Source organism: Dermacentor variabilis, chromosome 10, assembly GCF_050947875.1.
Source record: "Dermacentor variabilis isolate Ectoservices chromosome 10, ASM5094787v1, whole genome shotgun sequence".
NCBI lineage: Eukaryota > Metazoa > Arthropoda > Arachnida > Ixodida > Ixodidae > Dermacentor > Dermacentor variabilis.
Window position 1 is genome coordinate 12,365,168 of NC_134577.1, and position 20,971 is coordinate 12,386,138.

Consider the following 20,971-nt stretch of genomic DNA (forward strand, 5'->3'; position numbering starts at 1 on the left):
GTGACGTCAATTCCGTTACATACGAGCTAGAGGATGTATTCTGTCTGCGAAGCCATACAACGAGGCGTTTCTTAAAAAATATAATCGGTGAAACCAGATAGGATGACGATTTCTAATGGCATTCACTTCGAAAAGGAGTGGCGAGAAAGAGGTACTTAACCTTCGTAAGCTAATAAGGTTATGCTTTATATATACATAGTTGAAGAAACAAAGGGGCACACTTAGAAAATTGCACGTTTAATGGTGTAACGTTACGGCCGTGACACGGCCTTCGTCAGGATAAACCATTCTGATGAAGGTCCTGCCACGGCCGAAACGATATATATATATATATATATATATATATATATATATATATATATATATATATATATATATATATATATATATATATATATATACGAGAAGAAAGGGGGTTAACCGAGGGGCCCGATTTTTATTAGTCATATCATGAGAAGCCAACAAACACTGACATCGAGGACAACATAGGGGAAATTACTTGCGCTTAATAAATGAAATAAAGGAACGATAAATTAATGGAAATTGAAGTGGATGAAGAAACAACTTGCCGCAGGTGGGAACCGAACCCACAACCTTCGCAGTTCGCGTGCGGTGCTCTACCAATTGAGCTACAGCGGTGGCGTTTCCCCATCCACTTTCTTGGGTGTTTATGTGTACTAGTAGAACCCTGGGAGCGTTAGCCAGCGCCACCAATCACCGACCTTAGCGGCGGACGTGGAACGTCCTTTTTGCCGCAGGCGTCATGAGAACGTGATCTTTTTGGGTGAAGGCAACTGGTCAATAAACCCACATATGCTACCTGAAGGCATCAGTGCTGCCGGATTCGAGACCCTCGTTATGTAATAAACGAGAAGAAAGGGGGTTAGCCGAGGGGCCCGATTTTTATTAATCATAATAACTGTCTAATGACTGTAATTCTCTAAGAGTCCACCTAGTGGACATGTCCATTTCGTCTGCTGTTGAAGTTCTGATTGGCTGTGGCACCTGACGGTTGTCGACGCGCAGTGCAGCCGAGCCAGTCAGAATTTCAACAGCAGACGAACTGGACATGTCCACTAGGTGGACTCTTACAGAATACCTCCCCTGATAGGCGAACATAAGGGCCTGATCCCATCTGTTATTTTCGCTGACACGCTCGCACATCCGGATCCAATGATCGACGTCAATGTTGTCGGTACCCTAAATGTGCCACGGTCGCGAGGCTGAGCCAAGATCACGGTTGGCATGGTAACCGCCGTCGTGGTCGCCGTTGTTGCATATTCTTCGTCAGTCGGCATGCTGGTAGCGGCCAGGCTACGAGCGCTTCGGAGCTCCGTCTTGCATTAGATGTACCCAGCACCTCCACCCAAATGTCCAAATGTGGCACAAGGATTAAAGAAAAAGCGAAATCTATTTAAAGGTTATGTACAAAAGACAGGCAGAGCAAGCAAGTCCCCTAACGTCGTCGCTTTCAACCCCAAGCTCATGCTCTCCATTATTCACCTTGCTTTCAGCGTTGTAGCAACATTGTTATCTAGCATTTTGACTATCTCTGTTTCAGATTTTAAAGTAACCTATGCCGGTAACGACCGCGGCCTCGTTTCTCCATCTCTCTCTTTCTTTTTTCTCTCACCAGGATTCTAGGCGTCTCTTGCTTACCTCGACCGCTGATCAGTTAGCGCTCACATCAGCTTTGAACCGTAGCGCTTCGAGAAGGTTGACGCTTGTGGCTGAATAAATATCTTATCATTCCGCTACAGTGTGCTGAGTTATTGGAAGTAGGGCTGCAATTGGGGCCAGTTGGCTATACATTGTTTCGGACAAACAGGCCGTTTCGGAAAGGAACAACTTTAAAACGGGACGGAACCGACACGGCGCTCTTTGTGACGTGTGTTCCATCACGATTTAAACTTGCAATGCACCTGTGCAAAACAGCGCCTTTATCTACAACAGTGCTGAGACGCCTCCGGGCTTCTTCTATTTCTTTTGTTTTTTTTATGCAGCAGACACATGCCTCACTGCTTTGGCTAATATCTGCTTCATCATGTTTTTGTCCTCAGGCAGGGGCCCCGGACCGCTGCCTTCGCAACACACCTTCTGGGAGAGTCGTCAAACGCCTATATACACGCTTCTCCTCTCCGCGTGCCTGTGTGTGTGTCTTTTTCTTCTTTTTTTTTTTTTCGCGTTTCGCAACGACTCTGCAGCCTCCGGGGTTGGGGAAACTCCTTTGTAGCGCTCGCTCTTGCAGCCTGCCTCGTCTCTCTTCGGGGCAGCGCGCGGCAGTGACCGAAGCGAGTCGGGCCGACGCAGGCGAAGCACGCCCTGCCGCCGGCATGTCTCTCGCGCCGCCCAGGCTGCAGCAGCGCTCGGCTCGGCACGCGGCCAAACAGAGGGACCATGCAAATGAGCGTCCATTTGCATACGCGACGAGCGAGACTCGCATCCATGCTACAATCAGCCGGACGACGGGGACGAAGGGGGGTCGCAACCTCCCCCACTAGCCACACAGTCGTAACCCCTTCTCTCGTTCTTTGCGTCGTACACCCCGATGGAGTGCCCCCCCCCCCCCCCACTTCTAACTAAAGCTGCGTATCAGCCGAGCACCACCTCCCACTCATCCCAACTGCTGTGGTGGGCAAACTCCCGGCCGGCGTCGCAACGGTGCGTGTTGTTTCTAACTCGCTTCCACTCACAGTTCGCGAGCAGCCGCCGCCGAAGAACGGCCGGCCGGCCATGATGGCCAGGTGTACTCGCGTGCTCCGCTGAAGAAGTGGACGAACAAACGCCGGTCACTCGCTCTGCTGCGCCGCTTGGTTTCCAGGGCGAGAGCGCGCGCACTGCGCCCAAGTCCGGCGACGAGCACTCCTCCTCCCGGTGGACGGATAGAGGCGCCCAGATTGCGAGCAGCCTGGCGGGAAAGCGCAGAGATGAAAGGGCGCCGGCGCGCCAGTACTCTGTAGCATACTATTGCGCACGTTGCGCCTAATAGCCGTGACAGTACCGTTCATTAGTACTCAGTGAGGATGTGCATTCGACCGCATTCGAATTAACGAGAAGACAACGGCCCAAGAGAAACGGAGCCTCGCCTTGAAAACAAGCTGCGCAGTTCCCACTGCTGCAAATTAAAAATGCTGGGTAAAAACAGAAATTTAAGTCGAAACTGTGTGTGCAGCCGACAGGATAAGAAGGAAACGTCAAAACAAATTTGGAAGCTATCATGTGAAAAGAAACTCTGCGTATACTGCTGAAACAAACACATATAAGCCAAGCGGCACATTTCAACAGTCCCCTGTACGTGCACAATTAGGTCAATAGTTCGAAGTGCCGCCAGATTAATCGGGACATTAGTGTGCGTCACGGTAACATTCCGTCGAGGAAACTAGACGGAACTTATTGGAAGCGTTGCATCAACGCGCAACCCTGTCAGCTTCTTCGAAGGAAGAGAAGCCGGTGTAAACCGGTGTGCAAAAGCTGGCACAGTCTCTCCGTCCTTTCGTCGAGTTTGCTTCTTTTTTTTTTTGGCATTCGGTATGCTTGTCACGCTGTTGTATGTCCGTTCTTTTTCTTGAAGGAGGCTTTGCAAGCTGCCGACTGCACATCGCCCTAACCGCAGGAGCTGTACTTGCGACGGCAGGAGCGGAGCTCTTGTCTTCTGTGCGAGCAGGCGATTTCTTTCTCCTTCAGGCGGTGAGTTACTGACACGTTAAAGTTTGACAATGACTTTGCCAAGGCACTGACTAATGCATTTGAAAAAGAAACAGAAGACAAGCAGCATATTTCGACGACTCCTTCGACTCTTAACTCATTTTCTGCGGCAGCAACCGGCTGTTGCAGCGGACAGCGCCTTCTTTTGAAGAACTGCTATGCAGTGCGTGTCCGCTACTGTATTGGCTGCTGCAGCTCCCGAAATACATAGGCAGACGCCACCATTCTCGGAGTCACCGTGGTGCACAAAACCCCGCACTAATTTGCAAGCACTTACGTTGCGCGATATCTCTGTGGTTAACACCTCCGGCTCCCAATAGCATTTCGCCGCACTTAGATCCCAGCGGTTGGATTGGCAAGGAGGAGGAGGAAAGAGAAAGGCGAAGGCGGGGATGTTAATCAGAAATGCGTCTGGATGGTCGAAATATTGCTGTTTGCTATGTGGTGAAAATGAAGCTGAGGACGACGCCTAGCTGGCGAAGATGACGGAATAAACATGGTACGACGATAAAGTAACGACGTGGTGGCAGCAACCCTAGTTTCGAACTGCTGCATTACAAGAAACAAAAATGAAATAGGGATAGAGAAATACTATAATGCGAAAGCATTATATGCCCCATAAGGCGAAAACGCGGCGGCGGCGTGACGGAGCGATGGTACCAAAAATGCCCGATGGCGCAGAGTAAAAGCAGGTCAGAAATATGCTCGCGTTAAGGTCAAATTTTTCAGTGAGGTTCCTGTAAACAAAATAAATGAATGGCTTTGAAAAGAAAATTGGTACGTTTCAGTCTGGATGGGAATCGAACCCGAGCTTCCGGGGTGCGTGGCGAGTATGCTTCCTCGAGGGCCATGGTGGACTTTTTTTTTCTTTATTGCCACATTGAAAAGCACTAGCACAGAACAAAATCATTCGGGGAACCAACGCTATATTTGAAGGAAAGCACCAGTAGAATTATAGCTGTGTACCATTTTCAAACCCCAGGGCCTGAATGGCTCCCTAGGGTTGAGGAACTGTTAAACATGCGCGATTATTAATGGGTTCGCGCAAAGAGGCCAGTTCCTGGAGACGCCAGGGCGGCTCTGGCTGACTAGAGATGCGCGCGCGTCACTGCACACGTCAGGTCGCAGCCAATGGCGAGGAGGTGGCGTCACGCCATCAGTGTATAGAATGAGCGATTTCATGACGTTCCGAGGTCTACAAACGGTATAACACTTTCTAATTCCCACACGCAATCAGTTTTGATCTCTTCTTGAAATTGTGCCCCGAACCAAACTGGCTAGTTGGTATCAAATTTTTTGCGCATAATGGGACAGATGACTACGCTGCTTGTCGCTTTGCTGTGGTGTCTGTCCTAATCTGAGCTGAAAATTCAGGTGCTATTGGCATCTGTTCTTGGCTGCCAACTAAAGCAAGAGACGAAAAAAGTAGGCGCATTGTTCGGATGCGCCGACAAGTGTCATGGTTTCCGTCTGTATGAGTGCGCTACCTTTACCAGCGCCATGGGGCATATTCGTTTTACTATAGAGAGCTTTGCATCAGCATCGCCTCAACCACTCCAGGGCTTTATATTTCCAGATACAATTACGCATATCGCCGCATATAATGTCGAATATCTTTACTCTTGATGCGTCATTGAACCGCACTGCAGAGGTACAAAAAAACTGGGATAAGGAACTTTTCTTTCAGCCAGTATAACCGTTCTCCTTTTATGTCCTCCGTTAAACAGTATGGTAATTTCACTCGCTATTCCAGTTACTGATTATGCTAACTAGAAGTTAGTTAGTTAGTTAGTTAGTTAGTTAGTTAGTTAGTTAGTTAGTTAGTTAGTTAGTTAGTTAGTTAGTTAGTTAGTTAGTTTAAAACGATTGGCCTATGCTGGAACATTGCGCGCAAATTTGCAACGCCGCTTCTACAAGACTTTTCGCGAAGTCGTGAGCATTAGACAAACCACTCCTGAAGTACAAAAAAGACTGATCCTGCTAAACTGAAACAGAATTTTGGATGCCCTTTGCCACACAACCGCAATCTTTCTTAACGGGTATGGAAGCGAAGGTCGGGCGGGCTGTTCACGTAGGCCTTGCAGCAAAAAAAAAAAGAAGAAGAAGAGCCGATACCCGTGCATTCGTATACCAAGGCCACCGATTCCCTCGCTATTTGATCGGCGAAAACATCATCAGACCAGACCCGCGAGCGCCGAACCGTCGTCTGCTGCAAACGCTCCGTCTGGCCGCGCGTTCGCCTTTTGCTCTTTCCGCTGGTGTTTGTGTTGTCGACGTAATTGTTGTCGGCGGTGCTGCGTTTGCCGTGCTGGGCTGCGGCGCGGCGACACAATGGGCCGCCTTCTGAACCCCTCTCCCTTGACGGCACGCCGCGAAAACAATCAATCACGGGTGCTCCCTGCGGGCGACAAAAATGCAAACAGACGGCGTCTTTCTTCGCCGCGTTCATTCTTCAAGTACATGGCGTCTAGTCTTACGCTGCGAAGGACCCAACCTTGGGTGCGTCAGGCGCAGAAGGCGCTTCTCTGGCCTCGTCCTCTTTGCTCTTTCTTGTTTTTTATTATTATTATTTCATCTGTGCTGGCTCTTTCGGCCGCGTCAAGAACGTCAGCACTTTCAGGAATCTTCGACTTGCCGTGCTTGCGCTTGAAAAATATTTCGGCTGACGTGCTTTCGCGAGGGTGTAAACATCCGAAGTTTCGCTTCTGCAGCCTTTCTCCGGGTTCTTTGTTGTTGCTCGAACGTTGTTGACACGTCATTTCTTGTGACGGAAACATGAGACTCGCGAGAACCTGAAAGCCCCGCTTGATGTAACCCGCGCCAACTAGTATGTTCGTGAGACTGGACTGACTCAACTGAGATCATAATGACCTGAGGAGTGGAGGGAGGAGGAAAGATAAAAGTAGAAGGCAGGGAGGTTAACCAGAATAACGTCCAGAGTGAATGCGTGGTCCACTTGGCACATGGACAAAAAGATGTACGCGCGAGTGTTATCTACATATCGGTATTTCTTACTTGTTCTGTTACTGTTGGTAGCATTAGTAGATGCTAAATTAATCCCAAAAATACCAAGAACCATTCCAGATTAAGCAAAACTTGAAGAACTTGTGCATCTTGATTGCTTGCAATAGAGAATACACCCATACGAAAAAAAGAATAAAAAAGAACTGTTATTTGAATAAAAAATTAGTAACTAATTAAATAGTGACGGGTTTTTTTAACCATACAGAACTGCAGCGTCGCTCTAGAGTGTGAAAAGGGCTACTACGATCTTGGCGTTAAGCCTCCCCCACTCAAATCAGAATTTTGAGATATCCAAATCTGCATATAAAGAATTATACGTTAAACTTCCTCGCGTTAATGTTTGTAACATGCTCTGTAGCTTTATGTAGTGTGGTCTTTATTATTATGCGCGTGCCTGCTTTGGAAGAAATTCGTTATCCTGAACAACTGTTTGTGTACAAGCGTACGGGGTGTTTCACGTAACATGAGCCAAACATTAAGATTATGCAGATTCCACGTAGCTGGACCGAACCAAGGCAATATGGTTTGCTGTCGCTTGGCGATACTCAGATTACTTTTTGCATTCCGCCTAATTACACAATTAGTCTAAATTAATTATTCGGCTTTTTATTTGTTATAATGAGATGAAAAGTGTCATTTATAAAGTTGTAGAGCAACAATTGTACAGCTTTCTTTCGCTCAATACGTGCTACATAAAGGTGTTTAGTACAGGGACGGTGTCTCGGCACTCCTCAGAGAGCTAGAGAAGCATTTCATACCCACAGGCCCGCCGCCGCAGTACCCTGACTATCCTTATGTAGGCGAGGCGAACGAATTGCTCGATGCAGACATCACATCTGACGAGGTGCGGGTGGTCCTACAAGACCTACGCCGCAACGCGGCACCGGGAGCCGACCACTTCCGATTCGCCACCCTTCGTAACCTCAGTGACGCAGATATTAACCACCTCGCCCATATCTTCAATGATTGCTGGCGCAAGGGCATGCTTCCCCAAGCATGGCGACACGCCGACATCACACTGATCCCCAAACCGGGCAAGCCTGTTAAGGTTGAAAACTTACGACCCATCTCCCTAACATCCTGCATTGGTAAGCTCATGGAGCATGTACTCCTGCGGCGTCTGCAGCCCTTCCTCGAAGAAAAATCATTCTTTTCTAACTCTCAATTCGGATATCGGGCTCATCTGTCTGCCAAAGATGTGCTTTTACAATTGCGAGAGGAAGTCATAGAACCTACGGCGGGTCTTGCTTTGCTTGTACACTGCTATTGCCCCGCCGCTGTGGTTCACTGGCAGTGCCGTTCTGCTTCCGCGCACGAGGTCACGAGTTCAATAGCTGCGGCGGTGTGCGCACCCTCCCGTGCGGTCTCTGTTGCCGACGGTCACTTCCTGCGCACCTCTGCACTGTGGTGGCTACGGCGGGAAGTGGCGGTTCCGCTACGTGCGTTCCCTCTAAACCAACCAATCAGCCCTGCGGGATGTCTTCGTTTTAAGCTTCTTCGCTGTGCAGGCGTTCGCAATACACATAAGATAGGGATTCGGCTGGCACATGCGAAATCCTACACTACACAGGTCATTTCGTTGCATAGAAGCGTTCGAAAGTATAGCAGTAGTGCATTCTTTTTTTATTAGGAGGAGGAGGCGCGAGGTGGGGGGGGGGGGGGAGGGAGAATATCTTTGTAGGCGCGGTCGGGACCTGACCTGACGTGATGTGCATTGTTTGTTGCTGGCCATTTAAACTTGTTCGGCGATAAAAGAAAAAAAGCTACTCACTACTCCCTACTCACTGCTCCCGCGAGAAGCCATGTCACCTTGGCGCTTTGACAAGGCTTTTATACCGTTCCCTTCTTCCGTAATTTTGCTTTGTTTCCCGTTGCCTTAATGAGGAGATCAGGGGACATTCTTCTGCGTTGCACGCAACGTTACCTTAACGCCGCGTGACCTTCTTTTCACAATAAAAACCTATTTAGCGCAAATGTCAAATACATAAGAAAGAAGAGCATGGGCCCGCCGCCTGTTTTCGAATCAACTAGCGAAGTTGTTATCCTCCGAATCGTTGGACGTCCGCATCCTAGCAACCGTGTTCGGAGCATCGCTGCTCACCCAGATCACGAACAGAAGCAGAGATGAACGTGTGCGGGAAATCGTTTTTCGTCAGCGAAAAGGGCGCGAGCCGTCGGATACGTCGCTGTCATCATCAGACAATGACGCTCGCCGAAGCGACGTTTTAGCCGTCAGGCAAGTCGTGTCGGCCGGCCTACAGATATAGCATCCGCCATTTCGGGGCCCCGCAGCTTCTGCGGGCTCGCGCGCGCCGCCGGTGCCCGCCTGCAGAGAGCGGAGGGCGGGAAAACGACGGCCGGCGTCGGCAACCGGGCCCACCTGGGAAATTAGGCGGACACAGGGCGGCCTTCCCTGCAGAGCACGGCCTGCCGCTTCTGCGACCGGCCGCGCTGTGTGAGGCGAGCGCCTGGGAATCCGAGGCGCGCAGCGCATTCCGCGAATGCCCCGGACCCGCAGGTCTGAGCCAGCTGCTGCCCTTTCTACCGCTTTGTCTGCTGCCTCCTCTTCTTCTTTCCTTTCTTTTTTCAACAGTTGGAGCCACGTGCTTTATAAAGAGTGAGAGCGGAAAGAGGAGGCGCCGCCCTGCTTTTTTCCTGCGCGCTAATACCGTGCAGCACTGCTAAAACTCCAGCTCCACCTAACCCAGTTAATCCGAAAGCGTTGCCGCGCTTGCATGTGCGTTAGGGTGCAGATAGGGGCGCACTTTTCGCAGTATTGAAACAGCTTGTTAATTTTGAGGGAATAGCATTCTACTGTGCTCGCACACCCGTTTTCTTTCTGAGACATCCATTACGCGAATCAATGCCACAGTTTATTGGAAGTAAACACCGTTAACAAGCAGTCCGAACTTTCGTCGCTGCGGTCCCTTCAGATGAACAAAAATTAGTTGTGCTTCGCTAGATTCCGCCTGGGTTTCATCAGCGGCTGTCGAGTAAAAGCGAGCAGTCGTGGCGTGGTGTCAAAAGTTCCTTAACGAGCGTCGAGTGCTTTTAACGCAAATTATGCAACAAGCGGCATACAAGCGGGCGTCTGAACCTATTCAGAACTCGGCTCCGCAGATTTCTGCGTGCTGGTAAGTAACCCAGAAATTGTACCAGCTTCAACAATGCTGTACAGTATTGGTGGACTGCAGCTTTGCCAACGCGCTCTCTCCTTCCCAGTCCTTTCCCTCGCCTTCTGAGCGGCGAACGACGTCGACCAAGCTCGTTGGCGCCCAAACCTCGGCCGGGCTTTGATGAGCGGCGCATCATGCTTCGTGTACGAAAGGGGACCGTCTTTATTCCTGCTTGAAGCGCCGCCCAGCAGGTCTCGCTCTCCTACGTCTTCTTTTCGTATCTCGTTCTTTTCCTCTGCCTCCCTCACTTTCCCCTCCGACGACCCAGTCGCCAAAGTGGCGCAGTTTCAAACAGCCGCCATGCCTTGAGCGGAGCCCGTTTCTCGAGTCCGGTGTTCGGTTCCGCTCAAATTAGTCCACGGTGTCCTCGCGTGCTTCAGCTATAGCACGGAATGCGAGGAATGCGTTAGCGGGAATAAGAAGCCTCGGATACTGGCACAAGAAATTTACCTCTACCTCTACTTTTCTTTTTCTCCGCGACTATTCGGAAATTTTATGGAGAATCAAAGCGTGGGAAGGAAGGAGGGAGGGAAGGAGGGAGGGAGGGGGAGGAACAGAACAATACAAAATCTAGTTTTGTGTTGCTCTGATTTTTTCTCTTTTTCGGATCAAGCTCGTTAGGCGGAACTTGGCCGTTGTTGGCTACACTTGCACATTTCTTTCGATGGTTCACGAGAATTCTTTGGACTCAACAGCCGTATATAACAAAAATAAAAAGACGCTGTGGTTCTAGAGCAACTCTGGACACGCCATAAGAATCCAATTTAGCGCGTGTAACCATAAGGATGACATATATAGTTTAGTGCTAATTGTTTGAATTATTGAACTAAATCCATTGAAGTGCAGTGCGGTGCTAGGGCCATTTTTTTTCTTTTCATTTTTTGAACTAAAGGCGCCAGCTGCAGCGAAATGGGTCTGATTGTGTAAGTGCTTCTAGGCATCAGAGGTTGGTATCCCACAGTTGCCGTGCTTCTGTATAACTTCGGCGTTGTGCTCCGCTTAAAATTAGCTCGCGGGGCCTTTGCGTGTCAAGGGCGCCGCGTTGTTGGAACAGAAGGAATGCCTTAGCGACGAAGGAAGGGCCCACAAACGTTGAAGGGTCCCGGAGAGGGAGAGCAGAAGATCCCTTGCTTCAGAATGAGCGAAATTTAGCGCGAGCGCATGCCGGCCCGCGTAGTACAGCAACTGCAGCCCTAACATTATCACTTCTCTCAGACCCTCCGCTGCAGCGGGGCGAACATGGCTTTGAGCTGCTAAACGCGAGGTCGCAGTTTCGATCACCAACCTCGTCGACTATAGAGAGAAATAGGGAGGTAATTTATTATAGAAAACGTGGGCAGGTCGCTTTCAGCTTGCCTGGTCTATCCTGCTACTTTACCGCGGTGAAAGAGAAAAGGGGACGGCAAATAATAATATATATTATAGAGGACAAGAATGTGTAGTGCGCAGCCTCGTTGGCTACGTTCCGGAGCAAGCAGTGTTGATACTTAGGTGCACGATTAAAGGTCTTGCTGCGGTCATTCTAAATCCGGGCCTGCTCCCTACGTACGTCGTAAGTCAACTCTAACTTGGGCCCAATGCTATGATGGGGCAATATCGGTGCCTGCTTCGTGTCTGCCCATGCTCCACAGCGTGGAGCGGCAGTGTTACTTACAGGGCTCGAGAGACTTCACAATCGCTCAATATCGGAACAAAAGTTTTTGTTGTTGTCGTTGTTGTTGTCGTCGTCTTCCTGTGCACATGTGGCACCTTTTATTGCGGTTGAGTCTTGCCCTACGGCAAGTAGGGTCTACATTATATATGTGTTCTGTACGACCAGTGTTTTGTACGAAATCAAGCAATATTCTGCGGTATTAGTTATCGCGTACCCATCGCTCATAGCCGTTACCTGCCCACCGTAGGGCATTGGCCAAGAACAAATGTTGTTCACTTGAACAAAACTCGTTCTAGGGGCGCCCTCGCCTTCCTCGTCCTTGAGCTTCGCTTTGAAGCGCTTGTGCTCCGTTCTCGGGCTCATCAAGCCATGCGCTTACGTGAATAAACCGGTGACTTCTTGTTGCTAGCTTGAAACGTTCGCCTAATGCGTCTGCCTAGCCCACTTCGCACATTTTGTGTAACGATGCCGCGCAACCTGCCGGCTACTGCGCCGCTCCCAGCTTCGGCCTCCCGATAACCTTCATCGTCCCTTTAGGCTTCATACGCCTTCGACCTCGGCTGCATAACGGACGCTGCCGCCCATGTAGGCTCTCCTCTTTCTTCTGAGCACGCACGAGGTCGCGGGTTTGATCCCGGCTGCGGCGGCCACATTCGTATGGAAACAGAACGCAAAAAACGCGCATTGGGTGCACGTTAAAGAACACCAGGTGGTGAAAATTGATCCGGAGTCCCCCAATACGGTGTACCTCATAATCGGATCGTGGTTTTGTCGCGTAAAATCTCAGAATTAAGTATTCGTTCCCGCTTATTTTCGCGTACACGTCTCTTCAATTACGCTGCGCAATACGGCCCGGTGAGCCTCTAATGCGCCGCGATAATAGCAGGCAGCCTTGGCTGAGGAATGTGAGCGCCGCGACGGGGGAAGTGGCACGCAAGAGTGTGTTATGCCGCTTGCGTCATGGCCTATTGCCCGTTGTGGGTATGTGCCGTAAGTTGGCAGTCATCGTCGCCATCATTGAGCTAAGATCACCGCCGCGCCTAACAGATGTGGTCGTGGTCACCTGTGACGGCAACGTCCTCCTTGTTATGACGGGGCTCACAACAGGCTTTAGCACTGAGTGTTGCTAGTGCGCTGTACTTCGTATTCTGCGGTCTATGGGTCTTAGATACGTAGGCGCGATAACGGTGCATGCTTTCAAGGGTACGCGCCGCTTTGTGCATGGTTCCTTACTTCCTTCCGTCCCTTCCTCCTAGCTTCCTTGCATATCGATCTTTAGAGGTAAACAACCAATCAGTCCGCCCTTTCACAAGTGCGCTTCAACGCTGGTGCCGTGTGTGTCTCTTACTACCATTCTGTTTTTGTTTTTTTTTTCTGCGACCACTCCACTGCAAGTTCATCATTTTCATCATCACGCTTGACACTTGTTTACGAAGTTCGTTGGCATTAAACGTTCGCTGCTCGTGCAACAAGATAAGATATGAACAAACTTTGCTCTCGTTATTTCCGAGGAATGGTTTAGGTTCCGCAATAAAATCTAATTCCGGCCAAACGCATATAACTTCAAAAAACAACTCGACAGAGACATTAAAATAGTACAGAGCGGAAAAAAGAAATGGACTAGCGGAAAATTATAGAAAGCGATGGGGAGGTCATGACGCAAGAGAAGATGGAAGGTTTGTCTAGCTTCCTTTATTGATCGCTGTATTTTGCACGCAGCTTGTTTTTATGTTGTTAACGACCGTCCAGCCGTGAAGTTCTTTTCTCACTTTTTTTTTTAACTTCGAGCAGGCGTCCACGAGGAATGATTGAGCCTCTCTGCCAAAGGGAAATGATTGAGCCGCTGCCTGTGCAAAAGTTCGACTGGTTTTAGGCTTTGCTTATTTAGTTTCATTAGATGCAATTCTGCGACAAACTTGGCGTTTGCCCTGTTACGTGACCTTTCTTTCCTGGTCGGAGTGTCGATTTCTGTCCGCCAGATGTGCCGTGCCGTCAAACAAAAGCACGGGCTATACCATAACGCCGTTGTCCATTGTCATCCTCCCAGTTCACGCTTTTTTTTTTTTTTTGTGCTGCCACCGAAATACATGTTTGCAAACAAATAGCCAGAGGTCTGGTGAAAGGTGCAGGCGACTACGTTGACGCTTCGCTGCTCGTCACTTTGGACAGCATTCCTTGTAAAGCAAATTTTCAAGACTTGGCCACTTCTAGTAATCAAGCCTTCCGAGATAACTCACGCCAATAGTGCTTGTCCATTTTCTTTATTTTCTTTTTTTTTTTGGCACTGAATGGAACGACAGCATCGCCGCATCCTCGTGATGTCAGGCTTTGAGGCTTGTCTACAGCGGCGGACACGGCGCTAAAATTTCGAAAACGACCTGAGGGCGGTTGCATCATGAGTACAGAAAAAGTGACACATCTTGCCTTGTTTAAAGCTACTGATCAGAGTGCGCTTGCACGCCGGATGCGAAACCATCAGCTCAGTTTGTGTCGTGTCGTTGTTTATACTTTGTGATGGGCCGAATTCGATCCAGTCACCGGTCCACCAACATTGCCAACTCATGAATCACCTTCTACCTCACACTGTTTCCTGTACAAGAAGGTGGAGGTGATGTTGCAGCAGGCGGGGTTAGCCTGGAATGCATAGCTGGTAATTGTACCGCCCGAGCCTCCTATGAGTTGAGATAAGGATCGTGAAGAAGCGCACTGCCGCAATGTATTCTTTGACTTTGTATACACATAACGGCAAGACTTTACGTTACGAATAATCACGTTGCTAACGTGACACGCGTAGAAACCGGATGCCACTACGTATACGAATGAAAAGGCGTCGAAGAAACTTGACAGGGTTGTTTTCGTAATACTTGGCGCCAGCCTCTGCGCATGCGTGTATACTTAACGGGAGATGTGGAAGAGAGATGCGACCATTTCGAGTGAAAAGGAAATGTCCCAAAACACAGGAAACAAGTCGCTTACGGTTCTGTATACAAACGCGTTAGCACGACTACCGACGTAAGAGCCAGGCAAGTACTACAATATAAACGTCGCTTAATTCCGTGGTGATCAGGGTGGCACTCTCCGATGCTAAGCGAAAAGCATGTCAACAAAGTGCGTGACAAATTATACCGAGACAAAATAGGTCGCCGTCATTTACCATGAACGCGAGTGCGTCTAAGAGGGGCGCTGCTGCTGGCACAAGAGCCATCATTTTGGCTCGGCGAATGATTGCCGCGGTTGTTTGTGTGGGGCGTCGCGAAGCCTTTGGGGACAACGGAAGCGCCGTGTAAGCAAATGATGGCGTTCACTCAACGACATCAACACCCGTACGGCCGCCGGAGTTTCAAAACTGCTCGCTTTGCGCCACTGCGAACGCGCCGACGCCTGACCGACATGAGTGTTCCCCGCCGCGCATCTATACCGTCAGCATTAAAGGACGGCGGGAAGCTACAAAAAATGAAATCTCGAGCAGCGTGAGCGGCCTGTGCCGTCGTTTTACGCACGTTTCGTTAGAAGAGTGCAGTCTTGTGCCAGCGTGCGGTCGACGTCGGTCTAGCAGACAGCGAATCTGCAAAGCTGTTCGGGCCTAAGAAATGATATTGCGGGCTTGATGGAAGCCGCGGCCGTCGTTCCTGCTGGTGATTTCAGAAAATAACGCTGACCCGATGGGAACACGACGTGAAAGCAGACGCTCATTGGCTACTTCTTTTAGTCCCTGTGGAATGGCATGTACTATAGTTGCAAATTTAATTTTACAAATCACCTTAACATTTATTAAATTTATCAAATACTGGGCACAGAAGGCCAAGCAGGCCCAGGGCCTTACTTGAGCCCGATCCCTCAGCCCCCTCGCCCCTTTCTATAAAGTTTACAATCACCACCAGAAGGGGGGATGCAAAAATCTAGGTTGGCTGCCACACATGTAAGTTTCAGACAAAACTAGTTGTTATTGTACGTTCCTGGACGTATTCTTTTTTTATTTTTATGATAATTTACTCTCTGCCTTCCTCGCTATTGTCGTTTTGAACGTTTCATTAAATTGTGAACATGCCTAATGGTGCACTTACAATGTGCTTACTAGGTATTGGTTGCCTTTATCTCCAGAGCGCCGCTCCCCCCTCCCCCTCCCGGTTACCAGGGCGGTAATTCGTGCGAGCAGTTTATTCATGGCGAAGTTTTATTTAGCGCTTCGTGCATCCTGTGCTTTCCATGTTCCTTCACATGTGCGTACGTGTCTGTCAGCGCCAAAACAAATTCCCCCATAAATACTGTTACGTGCGAACAGTTCCGCGCATTTGGCTTCCCGCTTACCACGACTCCGGCTGCAGCGTAAAGCTAACGCTGCACCGAATCATTGTCACGGGCCAAGGCGCGGGAAACAAAAGGCGACCCGATTTTTCAACTGCGCGGCGAACACGAAGGCCGTACATCTTGTCCGCTGCGACGACGCCTGGCCCGGCGGCGGTCTCCCTCTGGGCCAAGCCACTTTTTGCTGTCGAGTGGAAAGAATGCACGGCGCGGGTAGAAAGAAAAGAAAGGGGAGGCGGGTGTATACGACACGCGGCGTCGTGTCGTCGAAGAGCTCGGGACCCGTGCTGCGCCGGTCGTCTCGCTCATCGGGAGCCTTTTGCTTAGCGTCCCCAAAACGGCGCCGCTAAAGCGACCCGCAGGGCCAGTCGCCACGGCCGGCGCCGTGTCGTGATCGCGGCACGCGAAACGGCACGCCCTTTAAAAATGCAACGCCGCGGGAACTCTTGGCAGGGGCAGCATCGCGGGACGCCCGGCAAGCGTCGCGGCGCCGCGTCAGACAACGCGACAGGCGCACCAGCAGCGCGCTTCCCTTATTAATGAGCGCGAGGGCCCGTCGGGCGGGACGGGAAGTGCGCATGCGCACTGCCTGGCGCGCCCTCTCCCCGCCATCCTCTCCCTGTGGGTGCGTGGGGGAGCAGCCGATGAGGAGAAAGAGGACGGGCCCCGCGACAGCACGCTTCACTGCAGAGCGCGCGGTTCTCCTTTTTTTTTTTTTTTTTTTCCTTGTCCTTCCCAGCGCGCCGGGCTGTTGCGAGCGTTGCCTTATGGTGGTTTTGCAGCCCCTGATCCGTCCGCGGCGGCAACCGAAACGGCGACGTTTCGCCGTCGTCGTCGCATTGTGCGACGTCGACGCTCTTTGGAGCGAGTGACGTCAGCGGAAGAACGTGCGCTTTCTTTCCTGCCAGCGAACGCGTGCGCTGCCTGCTTGACTCGCTCGATTGGACGAGGCGGCGCGTTTACCATAGAGAATGCGCACCGAGATGACAGCAGAGCGGCCAGATTTCTCCGGCCCCGAATAGAAACGGCCGCTGTCGGCGTTGACTCCGCGAAACTAGTTGTGCCGATCGAAGTCGTGTGTGTGGTCCCAGCGTGCTGGAGGATCACGCTCGATGTCAACGCCGATACCCGCGACGCTGCTGGTGCTGAATGATCGATACGGAAACACGCAGCCATCCGCACGGGGCCAGCTTTCTGTCGAGTGATATGTTGGTGCACTGCTCGCCAGCTCTCAATGTTCTAATGTACTTGAAGGTCAATGTTCACCGCCAGGCAGCCAGAAGGCGCTTGTAAACAGAGCCTCAGAAGCGGCCACGTAACGTATTTCTGGGCTGCTGCGCTGCTTTGAGACTTCCAAATAAACCGGCAGGCGCACATTGTTTGTGTTGACCTTTTGTGGCTCGATACGACGCTGCGCATACACGCCAGTGCCGTGCCTCCATGCCAGAAGCCGACGGTGCTAACTCCGGAAAGCGCAAAGCCTGGAGCTGTTTGTGTTTCACCCACGTCTCACCGTCAAGCGTCTTGTGCACGCTGGGTCCCACGTCGAGCAGTAAAATGTGGCACTGAAAATGAGAAGCTCAGTTTCTCTTAACTGTAAAGTTAATGTCGGATTTGCGCTTGTCCGTTGATATGTGAGTCAACGCAGCTCTTCGTCTGTGCGGCGGCAGGTGTGGCGTAAGGACTACTACTTACACGTAAACACTTCTTCCGTGCCGTACCCTTTTTCACATTACGCTTAAAGAAAGATAAAGAGGGTCAGCTCGCAACTTCCAAGAGTTTTGGAGTATCGAAGCAAAATGCCCGAGACAGTTGCAATCAAATTGGAGGGGAGTGTTCTTTTGGAACGCAAGCTCTCGCTTGATTATCGTCAGTTGCAGTACTGGGTACACTCCTCACATCGTCATTCGCCAATGCTTCATTGCCACACTGAAGTGGAACCAATAAGAGCGGTGGAAACACGTCGTGGAGCGTAGCAGACTCGCTACACTGACAGCGTGGCGAAAGAGCATCGATTCGCATGTGTGTGTGTGTGCCGCAGCCGAGTCGAACTGACCGCGCGTTAAACAAATTGTGGGCCTGCAAAAAGCAGGCAAAGCTGCAATATAAACATGAGAAAACATTTTCCTTTCTTTTCTGCGTTATCTTAATATATCCTTTTTTTTTTCTTTTTCTGACTATCCGATTCATGGTCATAGGATTAGCCCGCCAGAGCAACAAGAATGGCAGCAGTAGCAATGTGTATTGCAATGTTTATTCTTCTGGGTTAAGAGAAAGGCCTCTATCAACAATAAACGCACCGATCTATCTCTCTGCTTAGGCGAATAAAGAAAAAGAAGTTGTGCGCGCATTCAGTTCACCACTAAAGACTAGTGAAATGAGAACTAAGGAACTCTGTGTAGTAGCGTAGCGTAGCCGAGTCGGGCATGCTGCGTGCTCGTTCGTTTCAGGGAAGGGCCAGCGTAGAGTAGCGCGCGTGTGCTCACCTGCGTGCGGGCCAGGATCGGCGACGCAGACGACGACCAGCGAGAAGCAGCAGCAGACGGTAATCCAGTAGCTGAAGAAGGGGCCGCCGCTCTCTTCTACTTCCGGACGCATCGCTGCTCGGCGAGATGGGGCTTGCGAGCCACCCCAGCCGACAGCGGGGTGAACGCGCTCTCAGTTCCTAGCCGGCCCGACTGGTCCAGAAACCCGAGCAAGGCTTGCCCGGAGGCCGCCGCCGACGCACGCTCGTTGCCGTCATCTTGTTGTGCGCTCTGCGGCCGCGGGCTACGTGCGGCGACGCTGCTGCCGCTGGCGCACTCTGCCGGGACGCGCCGGGGCAGGACCCCGCTCTCTCTGCCGATTTGCCTTCTCTCCCCCGGACTCCGGACCGGCGCTGTCACCTGGCGGTCACGACTCGCTCTGCGCCATTATCAGCCCTCTGGCTCCCGAGATGGTGGTTCACGCAGCGAGAAACCGCGCGTTCGTTACCTCGTCGCTCCGCACCAAAGCATATTCTGTGCGTGAAAAAGAGACAAGAATGCTACTGCGCATCCAAGGGCGACCACTGTCTCAGAGCTCTATCCCGAACCTATGTCTCGGTCAGAAACTGCGAGTCAGACCTGAGAAGGCTGCGTTAAACTTTTCTCGCTGACCCAGACTTGACTCACAACGTTATGGAAGCCGCACTTGCTGCTATGGGCACACGCACTCTCTCTTCTGCGTCCCTTTCTCGGTCAGCATTCAGCGATTGGAGATGAGTATGCACATAGGCCACTCTGATCACTTTCCTGCGGAATTTGTTCCTTCATGAGCTTTTCAAGCAGCTTCAAATTTAGCCAGAAGTGTCTATACCTTGACGAGGACTGATGCAGCCCAACACTCAAACAAGCTCGTGCATGATTTGACACTGCAGAAGTAGCATACACCTGACTTTATTCACAATCAGCTGCATTCACTACACCCTTCTATGCAGCTGCTCTTGCTACCTGGTCTTCCCCGAAGTGAAGAAACAGTGCCTTTTCGCTCACGCCTGGGCGTTGCATTCGCCATTGCACTCATTCTTAATTGGAATGACCGACAGCTCCAAGTTGAATGCCTGTGATGGCATGGAAACGAAGATCACATTATGCACTACTGGCCGTCCTTTGGAAACGAAAGGCTTGACGTGCACACAACTCTAAACCAGCTAGGTGAAAGACATTTCTCGTTGAACAAAATCTTTGGACCATGGCCTCGCATATCCCAGCTGCAGAAGGCCACGAGAACGCTGCTGCGATTTCAGACTTGGGCGGCCGAATGCGATACAGTGCTGAGAATTTTCACGGCGTCGACGAGATAAACGTCAGACTCTTTCTCCGTCTCTCAATGTACTCCTCCCCTTCCACAAGTTGTGGGAAGCCAATCGAGTTCTCTGCCCATTCATTCCGTATTAGTATTCTGAGTGAGAGGAGTGAGTCAGGCGAAGCCTTAAAGAACCCACATTTTTTGAAGATCATTCTAAGATAATCCTTAAGCGGCGCTAAATATAGCGTTATATACGACGACAGCCACCTCTGCAGGACACAGTGTTACAAAACTTACGGGGCACAAGTATTTTACCAACTCGAAAGGGACATCATATACGCTTTCTTAGCGCACTGCTACTCATATATTACAGTCGTGGGTTATTCTGTTGTCGCCATGGGTACATGATAATATTATTTTGATATTGTGTACGGACAGAAACATTGATAGCTTGGAGAGATCTTCACTAGTACTGAATATCAATAGAGTGAAAGTGTAAATAAAGTGAAACGACAAAAAAACATTTTGTGTAGTTACCGCCCAGCGCCTCGATTACGTCGTTTGTAGTACTGTCGAAGCTGCAGCAACCCTCACCCAATGAGAAGACCGAGTGCCCGTCGAGATGTGTTCATCCGCGCAGCGTCGTCTTCTCAGCGGCTGCTGATTTCATGGCATACGACGTGCGTGCGCAAACGCCGTAGCATGTCACGTATCGCTGTAACTTATTATTCACCAAGCAAAAGCAAAACTATGTAACATCGCCAATAATCAGAAAGTTACCCGCGGAACTATATTCCGTTGCGCAAGGATATTGCCCATCTATAAGTGTACTCGTCGCATTTATACTCTGCACCTACAATTTATCCTTGCCGTTTCGCGCTGTCCGTGACCGAGGATTAGCTTTTTCTTCGTTGTATTGCTTCATATGGTGTACGATGCTTCCTTAGACATTGCATTGAAGTACGCGCCCTCTGGCAAGCGCAGAGTATCCGTCACACGTCTCTTATGTTCCTCAATGAGCACGTGACCATTCCGAATCACAAAGAATCTCAATGAAATTATGTCAAATTTGGCAGGTTTGTGATTGTTGCGCATAAGGGAGTTGAGTATACAGAGTAGTATTGTGAAGTCTCTTTTATGTAGTAAATGAAACTTAATGAGACTGAACTAGTTATCTCATGATTTTTACTCCGCTGACGTTATCTTTAGAGCTTTATAACGCGAAACATCCTTGTAGAATGCAGGCAAGTTTTCCCTGCCGGGTATCTGACCGTTTTCGTGGGCCGATCCTGAAAGCAGTAACGTCTAACACAGCGTCTCAAGCAGTCACCTAGGACTA

General features: G+C 50.3%; 1 protein-coding gene across 1 annotated transcript in view; it reads right to left on the minus strand.

Annotated features, from left to right (window-relative positions):
* The window catches only part of LOC142559900 (uncharacterized), a 126,338-nt gene extending 107,675 nt beyond the window's left edge, over window positions 1–18,663 (minus strand). The window contains exon 1 of the mRNA XM_075671588.1: window positions 18,351–18,663. Coding sequence (XP_075527703.1) covers window positions 18,351–18,462 — 112 coding nt within the window. The 5' untranslated portion in view covers window positions 18,463–18,663. The remainder of the gene's footprint in view (window positions 1–18,350) is intronic.
* Window positions 18,664–20,971: the final 2,308 nt, after the last annotated feature.